The sequence below is a fragment of the Halyomorpha halys genome, unplaced genomic scaffold (assembly GCF_000696795.3).
Source record: "Halyomorpha halys isolate HHAL.00 unplaced genomic scaffold, Hhal_1.1 Scaffold150.1, whole genome shotgun sequence".
Classification (NCBI taxonomy): Eukaryota; Metazoa; Arthropoda; class Insecta; order Hemiptera; family Pentatomidae; genus Halyomorpha; species Halyomorpha halys.
The window spans coordinates 427,742-443,259 of NW_027113424.1; the positions used below are offsets into that span (position 1 = coordinate 427,742).

General features: G+C 26.6%; 1 protein-coding gene across 4 annotated transcripts in view; it reads right to left on the reverse strand.

Moving 5' to 3' along the window:
* The window catches only part of slo (calcium-activated potassium channel slo), a 258,833-nt gene that overhangs the window by 73,755 nt on the left and 169,560 nt on the right, over positions 1 to 15,518 (reverse strand). For 2 of the 4 annotated variants that reach the window (XM_014417223.3, XM_067050932.1), the window contains exons 7-8: positions 7,975 to 8,066; positions 2,017 to 2,127 (exon numbers count right to left, since the gene is read on the reverse strand). In XM_014417223.3, coding sequence (XP_014272709.1) covers positions 2,017 to 2,127; positions 7,975 to 8,066 — 203 coding nt within the window. The remainder of the gene's footprint in view (positions 1 to 2,016; positions 2,128 to 7,974; positions 8,067 to 15,518) is intronic. The other 2 variants (XM_014417234.3, XM_067050933.1) reach the window with 1 other exon arrangement.

A 15,518-nucleotide genomic window follows, 5' to 3' on the forward strand; every position in this document is an offset into this window, starting at 1 on the left:
TTACTGTAAACAAACTCTTAAACAGTATGACCTTGTCTTTTACTTTTACCTTAAGTTTTGTCTTAGCATTAAACAACAAGATACTAAAATTGTAAATATTGATAATATTATGACATTATTGGAAACATAAGATATCTAACATCATAACTAAAACAACCCATTTGTTATGGCAAATCGAAGTAGATATTATTTCTGAATGGACTGTGAATAGATGGTTCTAGAGATTTGAAACTAGTAACATTAGCATCGAGAGGGAAGAGGATTTTAGACAAAAACCATCAAGTGAGGAGGAAGCTGTGTGACTCTGCTGAGACACACTCAACAAACAGTGCTCGGAACTTGCCAAAAGTTCTTAGAGTTTCCTAACCCATCATAAATTGTGAGTTGCATAACTTGGGAAAAGTGCATCACTCATCAAGAATAGTTCATAATGACTTGAACATTGAGCAGATACAACATCAATCAAGTGAAAATTTGTCAATGACTTTTGAAAACCCAAATGAAATTAAAATAATTGCAACTTGTGATGAAAAGTGAACATATAGGAGAAACTCTTAGGCCAAGAAACAATGGAAATGTACCAGCAGCTAAGCAAGATAATAGGAAGAAATGATAAGCCTCGCTGAATTTTGCAATAAAAAAAAAAATTGGAAGTACAATGGTTTAATTCATTCCAGAGGGTCAAATCATTCATTTAAAACTTTTTAATGATTATTTGCAAAGAATGTACCATCTTATAACCCTGACTTAGTAAACAGAAATCATAACTTCATAGTGATTACTTGCAAAGAATGAACCATGTAATGACCCAGAGCTGCCCAGGCTTAGCAAACAAATCAGAACAGTTAATTAAAAATGATGCCCTACCTCACACTTCTTGCTACATAAAAAAAAAAGGAATTTGAAACTGGTTAGGATTGAGCTTCTCCTTCCCCCTTTTTACATTTCAGATATATTTCTTCTGATTACCATCTGTTCTTATCAAAGCCTCACTATCTTCAAGTAAAACCTTCAATTCTCTTGATAAGGTTCAGAATGAAATAGCAGATTTCTACCATTCAAAACATAAAGAGTAAAATGGTCTGACTTTCTAAGAATATTTGAAATTATGGTTTAAGCCCAATCTTAAATTTGATTCCTCCGGTTTACGACACTGCATCTCAAATTCTACATTAGCCAATACAGATGACTTCCCATCTCATTACCACATTCATACTCAGTGTTTTATGCCTTCATTGCTTGTACCTGATATTGCATTGTGAAGAATTCCAATGTCTAACCACAATATGGTAACGAATCATGGAACACAATAGTAAATACTTTGATGAATGGAATATGGTTCAGGTGCGGTCAAATAAAATTCAAATAGTAATAACTATTTTAATTGAGCCAACGTTTCGCCCCACGTTGCAGGGCTTCATCAAGGCTAAAAAAGATACAAACACTTGACATAGTTACAAAGAAAAAAAAAAAAAGATAGTGGAAAATAACAGGAGTATACAGGGAAACATAAAATTTAATAAGAAAAATAAAAGGTTATAAACAATAAATGAAAACGGTAATAGTAACAGAAATATAAGAGATAATATAAGATATTAAAGAAAGTACAAATTAGGAGATAAAAGGGAAACGATTTAATAATAAAATTCTTTGGGGTATACCTGTTATTTTCCATTATGTTTTTTTTTTCTTTGTAACTATGTCAAGTGTTTGTATCTTTTTTAGCCCTGACGAAGCCCTGCAACGTGGAGCAAAATGTTGGCTCAATTAAAATAGTTATTACTATTTCAGTTTTATTTGACCGCACCCAGACCATATTACCTTCATTGATACACACAGTCAATCAACAATCTTCCAGTAAATACTTTGAATATTAAAAAAATATTGTGTTAAGAATATTTCTAAATTAGTAAGAAAAACGATCATTTTTTATGACAGCCCTCTATTGATACAAGGTTTTATTTAGTTTATATATACATGAAAAATTCATCCAATTGTGTTGTGTTTTTTACATACCTGTGCAAGAAGACTACTTCTACATCCACATCCTCACGATCTTCATGCAAGAAATCCTTCAGAAAATGAGAAACTGATTCATATGTTATATGCCCGCATACAACTATATGTCTGAAATGACATTAATTATAATATATTAATTTTAAAAACATCAATTATAAATAATAATAATCATTGTAAAAAATAATAAATAACATTTTTTTAAATATTTTAAATTAAAAGAATACAAATCTGAAAAATGATTGATAATATATAAAAGAATTAAATAAAACTCAAACTATTACTTTTCAATTAGCTTTTTATTTTAACTGTTAGCAGAGTAAGAAAAAACTTGATATAGAGCATTAAAAGTAAATAAATAAACTCATTTAATAAAATAAAATGGAAAATTAATCATTAATAGTTATACATAAAATAATAATACTATAGATTTTACATATGTACATTGGTAAAAAATAAACAAAATAAAATTATTAAAATTACAAATTAATTAATACAGGCATATCAAAAATCCAAAGCATGCAACAAAATAGCAAGAATGTATGATGCATAATGGTTAATCACTGTAACAAGCTAATGAAACCCTACAATGTGTTATTAGTTATGACTGTTTCAAGATGTCAGATGACACAAGTCTAGAACCAAAAATTTGATTTGATGGATAGGCTGATCTTGATATTTTTTTGTGCGCTGAAACTGAAAATGAACTCACTTTTCTGCTATCATGTACAGATTTTTCGCAAATTTCTGATATTTAGTACCAATTTTAAAGCACAAAAATCTTTTATAGCACCAAGGGTGATTAACCGAAGAACATAAACTTATTATGGTATTAGAAGAATGTTAAAATATATCAAATGGCTCAAATCCGACTCTCAAAGTGAATTTAAATTTGAAATACAATACATGTATTTATAATTTTTTAATTACATTTGAGTGACTTTCTTTACCCTTTTCAATTCAGAGAATCTATACTTTATTATCAGAATATTAGAAAACTAGTCTTTCCAATGTTGACAAAACATTTGAATTAGGAGAAAGTATACATGGGTAATAAAGATTTCAAGTTGATCCTGAAAAGGTGCAAATAAATTCACTCTCTCCCGAGAGGAAAATTTCAATGTTTTTGTTTTTGTTAGAGATTTTCACATGAGGTATTTTTTTTTAAGGAACTGAATCCAAATATGAAGTTTATTTTATTACTTTTTTAATCTACTTTCTTATTATTTATTTATTTGTTAATTATGTTCTTTATTTTATTTTATTTTTTAATTTGTTGACTTTTCTTGTCATTTATGTATTTGTTTTCTTCTCATTTAATAATAATTTCAAATACATTATTAGAGATATTTTAATTAAAATATCTGACATACTTATATAATTTAACCTCTATGTTCTTAATGTTTATAGTATATTTCCCAGGTAGTTTGGGGAAAGGTTTTATTATATATTTCCTAGATTAGTATACCTTAAAAATTCACTTTGATAAGTTAAAAAAATTATCAATACATTGATTGCCTTATATCTGAAATTCAAATTGAACTAGTAGGTTCTGATTTGTGCTATTCGGCATATGTTAACGTCTTTTTGATACCATAGAAATTAGAAGCTGACCATTTGAGTACCATAGGTGCTATAAAAGATTTTCTTGATTTTTGTGCAACAAAACTGGTATTACATATCATTAATTAACAAAAATTTGAAGGTGTTGGAAGAAAATGGAACTCATTTTCATTGCAAGCAAAAAGCATGATTAGCCAAAATTTTCAAATCAAATTTCAAAAAGTCACTGTTTATAGACCTGTGTTATTAACATAAATAAAATAAATACATATTCAATTAATTACTTTATCATTTATTTCAAACTACTGCCATAAAATTTTCGTAAAATTGTAGCTTTGTCTTTTCAAGAAATGATGATTTGGTTAACAATTTTTTCAGCTGTTTTATTTCTAGTTTCTCTTACTCAAAATACCTAGTAAATTTTTGCATTCTTAATGAATTTTAACAGATAATGTAATGCAAATATTCAAAAAGTAGTTATTTAAATAGAGCGGGAAAACTATATGCAGCAACTCTCCAACATACAGTTTTCTATAGTACCACAAAAAATAAACAGAAAGAACAATAAGTCAATTAAAAAATAAGAAAGGCGAATGAAATAAGGTTAAAAGGTATAAGAGATTTCAACTATGTAATCAGATGAAAAATAATTTTTAATTAATAAATCACATATTTTTTTCTTTCTCTTCAGAGAATTGTTTTTCATAAATTTAGACAAGGTATTCTTTCTTAAATCACACTATATTGTTTATCTAATCTGTAAGTACCGATAAATTTTAGGATGCATTAATTTTTATTACAACCACCAATGATCATACATATATTAATTGTTTAAAAGATGTTCAAGAAATCCAATATGAAGATGAGATTTCCAGAAAATGTGAGACCATTTTTATTTTTTTAATATACCTAACAAGTACAATATTTCAATCAAATTCTCCAATCATTGGTAAATTTTCCCTAAAACAATATGTAAATAACATAATTATAAGAATTGAGGTTTGCTTAATAGCTTGTAATGAGTTTATTCCAAAAAAAGAGATAAGGCTATATAAGTGGTCATCGTTGTGCATCAATGTATGTGTATTCATTATAAAGTTTATAGGATAATTAACCACAATTCTTCACAATCTTCATTTCACTTTGAGAAAGACATAAATAAGAAACACACAAACCACTTTCATATAAAATGAACAATAGTTACTTTGTCTTGTTTTAGTCTTTATAATTTTTCGCCCATTCATATATGCATCATAATTTCGTTTTTTTATAGATCCTGATTAAATAGCAATATCAACATAGCCAACATTCTTTGATTATAGTAATATCAAATTTAATTTCTAAAGATAATCATTCATGTTATATAATTTAGTTTCTCTTTCTTTTCTTTCTTTTGTGTTCTCAAAATATCTTATTTCTATATTTGCACAAGTATCTTATTCCCTATTTTAATAAATTATGTCTTTCTTAGAGAATTTCCATGAATGACAGAATAAATAAATTTGAAAAGAAGAATCAATTTATATAGAACAAGTTTAGTAGATATGCATCTATTGTAAAGCTGCTTTAATAATTAAGTGCATCTCTCATGAAAAATTTTAATATATTTTTCTTAAGTACATCTTTTGAAGCCAATTAAGTGATAAACAAATTAGTTTTATTATTTTATTTTGCTACTTTTGTTTAGTTAGGAAATATATCTTTAGGAAATTACACTGACGGTGACTATTTAGTCAACAATATTAACCAAATTAAATTTGAATTAGCAGCATTAATGCTAACTAACTATTGTGTTGGTGAGCCTCAGTGATCTATGATATACTGGAAGATGGTTCTCATTGATCTCAGGCATTACAAAGCAAGAAAAACATTTTTAAGATGATCTGACAACCTTTAGATGCTTTCCATTCTTTCTGTCACTTCCTTATAAATAAATAAGTTTTTCAATATCAGTATAAAAGGGAGAGTTTCCAATTTCTTCTATAAATTTCATTCAACTTCTCTGAGGGCATTCACAAATTATTGATACTTTAGTTTTCTACTTATTTATGCTCACAATAACAGATCTTGATTCTTCTTGGAGAATTATTGGTTCATTTGGAACTTTTCGTCACTATCCCCTTTAAAAAAAACCTGAATAAGTCATCAGTGCTTTATTTCCCTCAGGTTCCAGTGCATTAGGCTGAACATTTTCTTCCTTTCCTTAGCCCTTCTGCAGCATGATCAAAAATGAGATGAGAAACGAAAGGAAACACACAGCATCTTGAACAACCAAACATGTTTAAATTTAAAATAAAGATTGGAGTATGAAGTTATTATTTGGAAGCTTTCTACAGCTAGAATGAGCTAAATACTGAATATTCATTTTTATTATAATGCATCCAGGGATTTTCATAATTTCAATGTTATTCAATAATATTTCTCAAAACTCAAGGAATAAAATAGATTCATAATAAAGTCATTAACCTATTCCATAGCAGTTCATCTCTTCAAGAATCATGTTTAGCCTAAAATAATGATAAATTTTGTCAAAATTAATAAAAATATTTGGAATATAAGGAATTGCCAAACATTAACATCACAATAGAACGGAATGAGACCAATAATCAGGAGCGTTATTATCAAGAGTTAAATTCATGAGATTCATTAAGCTCTTTCTGTGTTATAATTTTTAGAAAACTGGCAATGTTGGCATATAGCTGCAAATTTATAATTTATTTCCAAAATAAGTTTTTTATTTTTATGTTAATCAATCAATTATATACGTTTTTTTCCCAATAACTTGCATTTGCCAATTATTTATGCAATATTACAGCATACCTACTATTTTACATCCTTCAACAGATTTTTTTTTTCAATCCAGTTCATAATTGATACCTTATAATCTTTATAAACATAGAAATAATAATTAAATGTACATGATTTAATTTTGATAATTATGGTGTTCACATAAAAGAGAAAACCATCTATATAATCATGTTTTTAAGCTTATAAGAGATTTAATTCAAAACATTTTGCTGCCAATAGTTATAAGTGCCAACTAAAAAAAAATAAAAAAAATTAAGCAGATATAATTCTGTTTATAATAATAGTCTACGCTGTGCAAACAATATTTGAAAAACTATCACACCTCATGAATAGTGCACTAAAATCTCTTGTAAATAGTTTTAAAACAAGTAGAGTATAGAATGTTCCAGTAGGGATTATATCTTTGTATCAAATGTGGTGTGAATGTAAGTTAGTCAGTATAATCTCTGGTTTTCAAAAGCCAGTACAGTAATTTCGGTCCAGAATGAAGACAGAGGGAAATGACAAAAAAACAATAAAAAAAACAAACAATACAACAATAAAAAGAAGAAACAGAAAAGAACAAAATCAAAGTACATGCAAGGTATCTATTAACAACATGCAAAGATAATTTTAAGAAAAATTCAGAAGTGCAATTAGTATTTTAGATGATATTACAGTGTTTCACACTAAAATAATAAACAAACACATTAAACAACAATAAAACTGCAATAACACTGGAAATATCATTTAACAATAAATAAATTTCAATACAAATAAAAAAATTGTAATGAATTATTAATATTGATATTAGAATTTGCAGTGTAAAGCAGTAATACAAAAGCATCACATTGGTGAAATAGAAAAGAAAAACATATATTTTTTCTTTATGTATGACAAAAAGAATAATAATACATAAATAAAAATACTTTGGTGCAAAACTTATGATTTATTTCATGGTTTGATGAAGAGAAAAATTTTGTTTCAACATAATCTATTATATTGAAAAATTATTTATCATGATTAAAGTTTCATCTAAACTAATTAGGAAGTCATTATTAAATAAACTTGGTAACAAGCAAAGATTAAGGTGTGCTTACTAAACATTTAAATCACACATACGCACATATAAAGAACACACAGGAAAGTAAAGAATAATTATTGGGAAAGCTGTTAGTAACAACAAACAGAAAAAAGGCTAAACAGGACCTATCCCCTTTTCTTAAGGTTAAGACATTTATATCAGTAAATAAAGAATATCGTTCACATACACTTATCAAATGTGCTATCATTTCAGTTTCAGATGGAATGGAATAGTTATTTTATTTTTTTATGAAGCTCAAGTGCAAACTGATATTAAATGATCAGAGAGAAAAAATATAATACAAGAAAAAAATTAACATCAATAGTGATTAATTTTACTTTAGTGCTTACATTGTTATTGCTCTTACTGAAATGCCAACTAATACAACATTTAACAAACTGATAGCATACTAAAAATGAAATATGATACATATTATGAATAATTCAGTAACGTATAACCAACAATGCTGTATTTCTAAGTTGCTTCACATTTCACAAGAATTTCTTTAACCTCTTTTCTCTCACCTTCGTCCACGTTCATTCTTCAGAGTCCCTCCATACTTTGGTCTAGTTCCGATCAGATCTATGATCTCAGGTATACAACTGGCGAATATCGCCTAAATGAAAACCAAGAATTGGTTCCAAAATGTAAGGTATAATGTTTAGGTATTTATCATTCTTATGTTAAAGGGGTCTCCTTAAGAAGGTGTAATTATAAATTTAGAAAGAAAGAAAAGGAGTGTTAACGACGATAAGGTTTAGGATTTAATCCTCATTAATAACTTTGTTAATATTTCACTATATCTATAAAAATGTATTATTTTGAACAAGTAAAAAAAATATACATACCCACAGCTGTAAACAAATATGAATAAAAAATTGAAAATAATAACTCATAAGCTGATAATTTTGAAGGATTGAAATTGAAATGATAGAAGTGTAGCTAAACATTACTTTTGTAGTTTAGAGACAAATAAATTTTCATAAAACCATAAGCTTGAATATCACACTTTTAAAGGAAGGGGAAGAGGAATGCTTTTATTGAACCATATTTAGAATTATAACCAATTAAATTACATTTGAAAGCAAATTTTATAAAGCTTTCTATGAAATTTACAAGATTCTCAAAAGGAATTTTTGTACAGTTAAAATCAAACTAAAAGGCACACACCTTTTAGAATATCTGGTATATCTTATTATCCAGTTAAAATTGAGTGCAACAAACATCCACACCCACACTCTTGGACAACACTATGATTAAGAAGCGATTCAAAATTATTATTATTATTATTATAGTACAAATGTTTTAAATGTTAAAATAGTTTGTTTAAATTTACCAATGTTTCTTGGTGTCACACAATTATGATTATTTATAACAAAATTAAAAGAAAATAATGTTACAAGATTATTGTAAGATGTGAAGTATTTATTGGGTGCATTTCTAAATTATAATCTCCTTTTTCTCTATTAATTTTATCAGCAATATATTTTCCTTCCAGCGGAGGATGTTGGCATTTCAATGATTAAACATCTTCCCTCAATACGTCATTTACCAGGAAAAGTAACTTCAATCAATAAAAAAGTGTAAATTTTAACATTTACTTGCTAATTAATGAGTGATTAATACAATTTTACTAAAAAATTAGAAATCCTTTATGGTACCACCTAAAATAAGCATAAATATCAAAGTTATCTACAAAGATAATAGGTAATGAAAATAAAGTGACACTAAAAGATAAGCTTATACAACTTAAATTTTATGAGCTTATTTTAGTATTTAAAGCACTCCTTCCCTCTCATTAGTTGTTTTGTCTTTTCTAACAAGCAATAAAAATTAATAAAGTTAACAATTAAGATGCCAGAATGAATTTTCTCTATAAATCTAATATATTTACAAGAATTTAACATATTTGTCCATGCTTAAAAAAAAAAATAGCAAATTCGTTCCTTGAGAGTTTATATTTTTTCTTGTAATAAAATTTATAGTTTTAAGAGAGTCCAAAGAAATAATATTGCTTTGTGCAATGAAACCAACAGTGCAAACTTCATTTCTTGTGTTTAGTTTCGAAACACACTGTGTATATTAAAACATAACTATATTTATAGCATAATACTGAAATAAAACAATAGTACTCATAGTGATTCTAAGGTGTAGGAATAAAGAAAAGGAAAAGGTTAATGGATATTGCGTCACATTTTCTTATAAGTCAAGATTAACTCCTGGTTAACGTATTTTTTGTAAAGTAAGTATATGTCAACTTGATAGCTTCATGTGCATAGATAATTAAAATTTCACTTTTTTCATATTTGAAAATATCAGTAAAATATCTATTAATAATCAAAGTGAAAAAAAATTACAAAAGCTGGTGCACTCTACGTTTAAATGATCAATTTAAGAGGCAGTATATGTTACTTCAAATATTTCTAGAAAATCATTCTTGCATTTTACTGAAAAAACACAAGTTTAGGACAAAACTAAAGGCATTCGGGTCTAATTCTATTTGATGCATGCCACCAAGAAACATTTCACTAGAAAAACTAATGTGGATTGAACATGTCCACATTCTTATATAAAAAATTATTCACAGAAGGAATTATTAATAAAATATTTGATGTTAATCAATAAAAATTGTGATCATTGTAATTAAATTAAGTTCTCTCATAGAATAATTTTCCTAAACAGAGTTCCCAAAATCACCAAACATTGTTTAAAAAAATACAAAATTTAGGGTTTATCATTAATTTTAATAAATTTTGAATTAAGAGAGAGACTAACTAGGTTGCTTCATAGATAATTTAAGATCAACTTCTGAGGTAGATTAAATTTGGGTACTAAAGTGAAAATCACTGCACTAATATGTTTAAAAAAAGAAAATGAAATGAATTAGAAAAAATAAACACTAAAGTATAACTATTAATGAGGTGAATCATCAAATTATAAAAATAAAATAAAATAAAAGTGAAACAGCATGTGTTGTGAAAACATTCAATTTTTCACAAGATTCTTCCTTCTTAAAACAATAAAGAAATACAAGAATGTGGAACAGTTCTACAAATACCAGACTATTTTAATATTTAAAACAAATTTAATATGCCATATCACTCAATGATTGTAAAATTCAAGTCCAATATGCAGTTATTGGGGGGAGAGTAAAATATTAGATAAACTTATATTACACATGTCATTATATTTTGCATCTACTATGAAATTAATTGTAAAATATTACTTATAAGCGGTTTAAGTGAGCACGAATATCAAAAAAAAGTTTTTAAATTTTTTTGACTACGATTTTGCTACCTCCGCCTCTCTCGTTTGTATTCGCCACCATACTTGGAGCGATTCGCTGCGAGTTCAGTGATTTCGGGAATCCAGCTAGCCATCACAGCCTATGCAGGAAAATACTTAGACATAGTATATGCACTCACAAATGAGTGAACATTTTTACTGTTTTTTGCTTTCCAATTAATTTTACCCCTAATTATTTTTATTTTTTAAAGAATAATTACAATCACTGAAATAATAAATTTTAAATTAAAACATAACAAAATTGAGAGTTATAATTTGAAATCAATAATATCATTAATTAATTAACTTATTAAATCCAAAGCAAACACCTAACTATAATTATTCATTAAGAAAAACATTCTTTAAAAGAAAAAAAATAAGAGCAACATAACACAAATGAATAATATAAATTGACATTCTTTCAACACCATCCTCAAGGCTTTCAAAACTACAATTAACTTATAATAATTGAACGAAAATAAACATTAGCTATTCAAGAACAGTTGCGAGCAGACACTTTTATTAATCTAAAAATAAGAACACAAAACATCGGGAACCCCAGTATATCTACGAGCAGCTTACAATATAATTATATAAGTATTATTAGTACATATATATTATGAGGCAAAAAACTGAATGGGAAAGGTCAAGACAAGAAATAATTTTTAAACACAAGGAATAGTGGAAAACTAATGTAAAAAAATAGTCATGTCTCCATTGTCTTTAAAAATACATTACCGTTCAATTCTTTTCATTTAACTATGACATTTTATTTATTTTTTATGGTACTTTTTCATCATCCATGTTTACAAATACTTAGGAAAAACATACTTAAAATTAATAGGTCACATTATTTTTAAAGCTATAAAATAATTTAATAAGTTATCAGGAAACTGAAATCCATGCAATAAAAGCTTACATTAACATTTATTTATTGATAACCACTAAATGAGATTTCCAACTTAAGTCAATTAGTTTTAAATGCTTTTACTTAAACAAATATTTTTAATAAATATATTGGCATATTTAGGACAAATAGAGTACCACATTATTTATAACATGTAATTGAAACAAATAAAGCCTTTATGTTATGGAACACTTATTTATTTTATTTCATAGAACATTATATAGTAAAATTAGTTTCATTGTATGAAAATTTCAAACATCACCACACTGCCAAAACCTTTGCATGAATATTGTATAAAAGCTAGTAACTAACTGATAATGAACCTAAATTAGACAATACAAAAAAAGAAAATTAATAGAGAAATTAAATTCCATTACAGAAAAAGATCAATCAATTTTTTTTCTAAAAATCTTGCTTTTAACAAAAATTGCAGCTCATAACTACTTTTTTTTATAGAAAAAATATATTTACAATAATTTTTTGTTTAAAGGTATTTCAATTTTATAAACAAGTTATACATTACATTATAATGATAAATTATTACCATGATAATATATGACTTATGATGATAACAATAACCTATCATTATTAGTTCTGAGACTTTAATTCATTTATTTCTTATATAAATTATATATTTTTTTTTATTCAAGGAATATCCTAATTACCTTCTACTTCTTTAATGGCTTATTGGAGATGTTTTGGAATAATTGAATTGAATTGAATAAATGATGATAAATCATCAATTTTTATCATGAACTAAAGTGAGTTAAATAATTATAACATACAATGAATAAAAAATTATAAAACAATGAAGAGTATAAAGTCTTGTTTATTAAAGACCAATCTTAGTGAATAATGAAGCACCAAAAAGTAAACTCCCACTTCTGGACATATAAATATTTCCTTATACGTGGAGCTATTCTAATAATATGAAACAATACTTAGATTCGGAGCATAGAACATAACAATGTCTGTGACTAAAATAAATATCTTATCAGACATATAATGCCTCTATAGTATTAATTGCAAAGCCAAAATTTAGATATATAAATAATCAAAACATGAAGATAGCTACCTACATACATTGAAAAAATATCAAAACAAATAAAAAATTTTACACTCGCATTATAGACAATAATGAAATAAAAGACAAATATATTTGGATCAGAAAATGTTGCAATCTCCTCAACCAATATAATATAAATTTACATGATAGTAAAAAAATATTAAACTCTTCAATAAAGAGAAAAAATGGAAGAAAGGTTATTTTTTTGTAATACAACAAAAAACATTACATGTACTGTACGTTTGACTTTTAGGAGGTTTCACATTTCTCAAACTCAACGAAATACTTTTTTTTAACCACAGATTAAGACAATCAAATTACTAATTTTCAAAAAGAATAACCAAACATTAGTTGAGAGAGGAATTGAAATGAAATGAAAGTTTTTTTTTAATTTTTAACCAAAACAGAATCACACAATATCTTGCCATGACTTGGGAAGATTTAAATTCAACTAAGAACCTGTAACACAACTAAATATCTACTACTTGATTTGTATATTTCCACTTATTCTTAATAAGCCAGGTATCCTAGAGTAAGAGTAAGACTACCTTTTTCACTTAAACTTCAACAGTGCAAAAGGAACATACTGTGTAAACTGATTCAAATGAGTAAGAATAAGAATGTTCACCGTCTTAAACAATATTGTAGCTATTGAATTAAGTTCAATAAAACTATTGAATAAAAAAAAATTCAAGATTAATCTGGTCTTAATTATTTGGTTATGTTTCTTACAGAAACTTAAAACCTTTGGTCTTCAGCGTCCTTCAATTTATTTTTGACCTTTTTCTTTTATAGTTCTACTATATTTTATTAAGAAACCAAATATTTTTCAATGCTAATGCTGCTGTCATTCAGTATTGTTTGGGTTTTTTCCCCAAAGAAAGTTGCTGTCATGTAGCTGACAGTCTCCTAAAATGTAGCATATGGTCAGCTACCTGAAATCTTGTTTAATAAGGTCGTGAATATTCTATTAGTAGGTTGTGTGTGGCCAATTCTCAGCCTAGTGATAACAAGGCTATTCCAATCAGAACTTTCCCAAGCTTTTATTTCTTTTTAATAATTTTTATTTATTGTTCCCTTTGGTAGTTTTCCAAATTTGGACCCAAGCACAATTGGGTTAGTATCTTAAATAGCTGCATGTGCATGAATTAGATGCATCAATGGGCACATCCGGCATGCTCATTTGACTTATTTCTAATGATAATAATGCTGATTATGGAAACTTGGCTCCTTGATCAGTCCTTTTAATCTCCATGATCCCTATATGCAATAATATCCAAACAGTTACTAACTTCTTGTATAGGTTTTTTAGTCATTAATGAATAAACAAGCTTGGACTTTCTTAGTAAATTACAAGAACTTTAAATAAGACATCAACAAATTTTATTATTATAGAGTCCAAACATACACTAAACTTTTCTTCTTGGCAGACAATGATATAGTACTGTTTTAACCTTTCCAGTCAAGTTCACTATTAGATTAGTCAAAGAAACTTAACATTTGGTTCAAAACTCAGTTTCATACCTCTATAGCGAAAGCAATGTTCAACCCATAAACTTATCTATTTCTGTCTTCCATTAAATTTATATTAATTACACATAAATCATACAAATAAATTAAAGAATATATAATCTTTTGACATGGCATCTATGATTACAATTGATGCTAAATTGCAAATTTAGCTCAAGAAAATCTGATATGATGTCAACTACTGTTATACTGATATACTGTTATACTGATATGATGTCAAAAAACATAATTTCTTCTTCTTCTTTTTTTTTTTTTTTTAAATTGTAACATATTGAGTCCAACCTCTTTTAACTTGAAAGAAATTGTTACTGACAAAGCTGCTTAATAAATATAAATTTTGTATGCTGATAGCCAAGTAATAAAGCCCAAATTTAAATGTGATACCATTTTTCAAATTGAAAATTAAATAATGGTGTGAAAATAGTTGAGAGTAGATATAGTACAAAGGAGAAGTTGGTTGGGGGTGCTGTTAGTAGAGAGAAAAATACTAATTAGTAAAATTTATTTAATTTCTGCCCATGTTTTGTCCAAAATTTCAGACCTTAAAAAAATAAAATTAATAAAATAACATTCCTCTTCAAAATAACATTGAACAAATGAGTCTGATGTTTTAATTGAAGCAATATTGAAAAATTAATCAACAGAAATCAATGCTGTCAACCTAGGCACTTCTTAAGGGTATTGATTCATCCAATTTAATGCACATTTCTTAATGAGCTTACTTTAAATTAAAGGAAGAATTTTTTTTTTCAGATAATAGTAAAGAATCCAGAACTCTCAAGGCTTTAATAACAAACAATTAACATGTTAAAAACTTATAACATATTAAATATTTAAACATCAGAATCTCTCTATCTCTCTTTACCACATGGCAGTGTGAGGTGTGTGTAAATATAAATACATATAGTAAATAAGAAAAGTCTGTCCTGCTTAGGTCAATCTATGTCCTTTTAATGATTAACTTTGTTTTAATAAAGTAGAAAAATAATTTAGATCAATATCGAGTTCAAGTAAGAATAATGAAAGGAAAATAAAGTTTAATTTTTTCATTAGAGAAGGTTTGTATTCTTTATGAGATAAATTTGAAATGCTTTTCACTCAATCTTTTGAGTATAATAAATCATTTCCAGCTGTAATTGGTCAAGATTTTTAGATATGCCTAGTGTTCTCTTATAAAAATTACTTCCATATATATTCCAGAAGAATAAATATTTAAAAAAGATTAAATATATCTTTGCCACTATAAATAGTAAAATGATGGAAATAACTTATGTTTATAT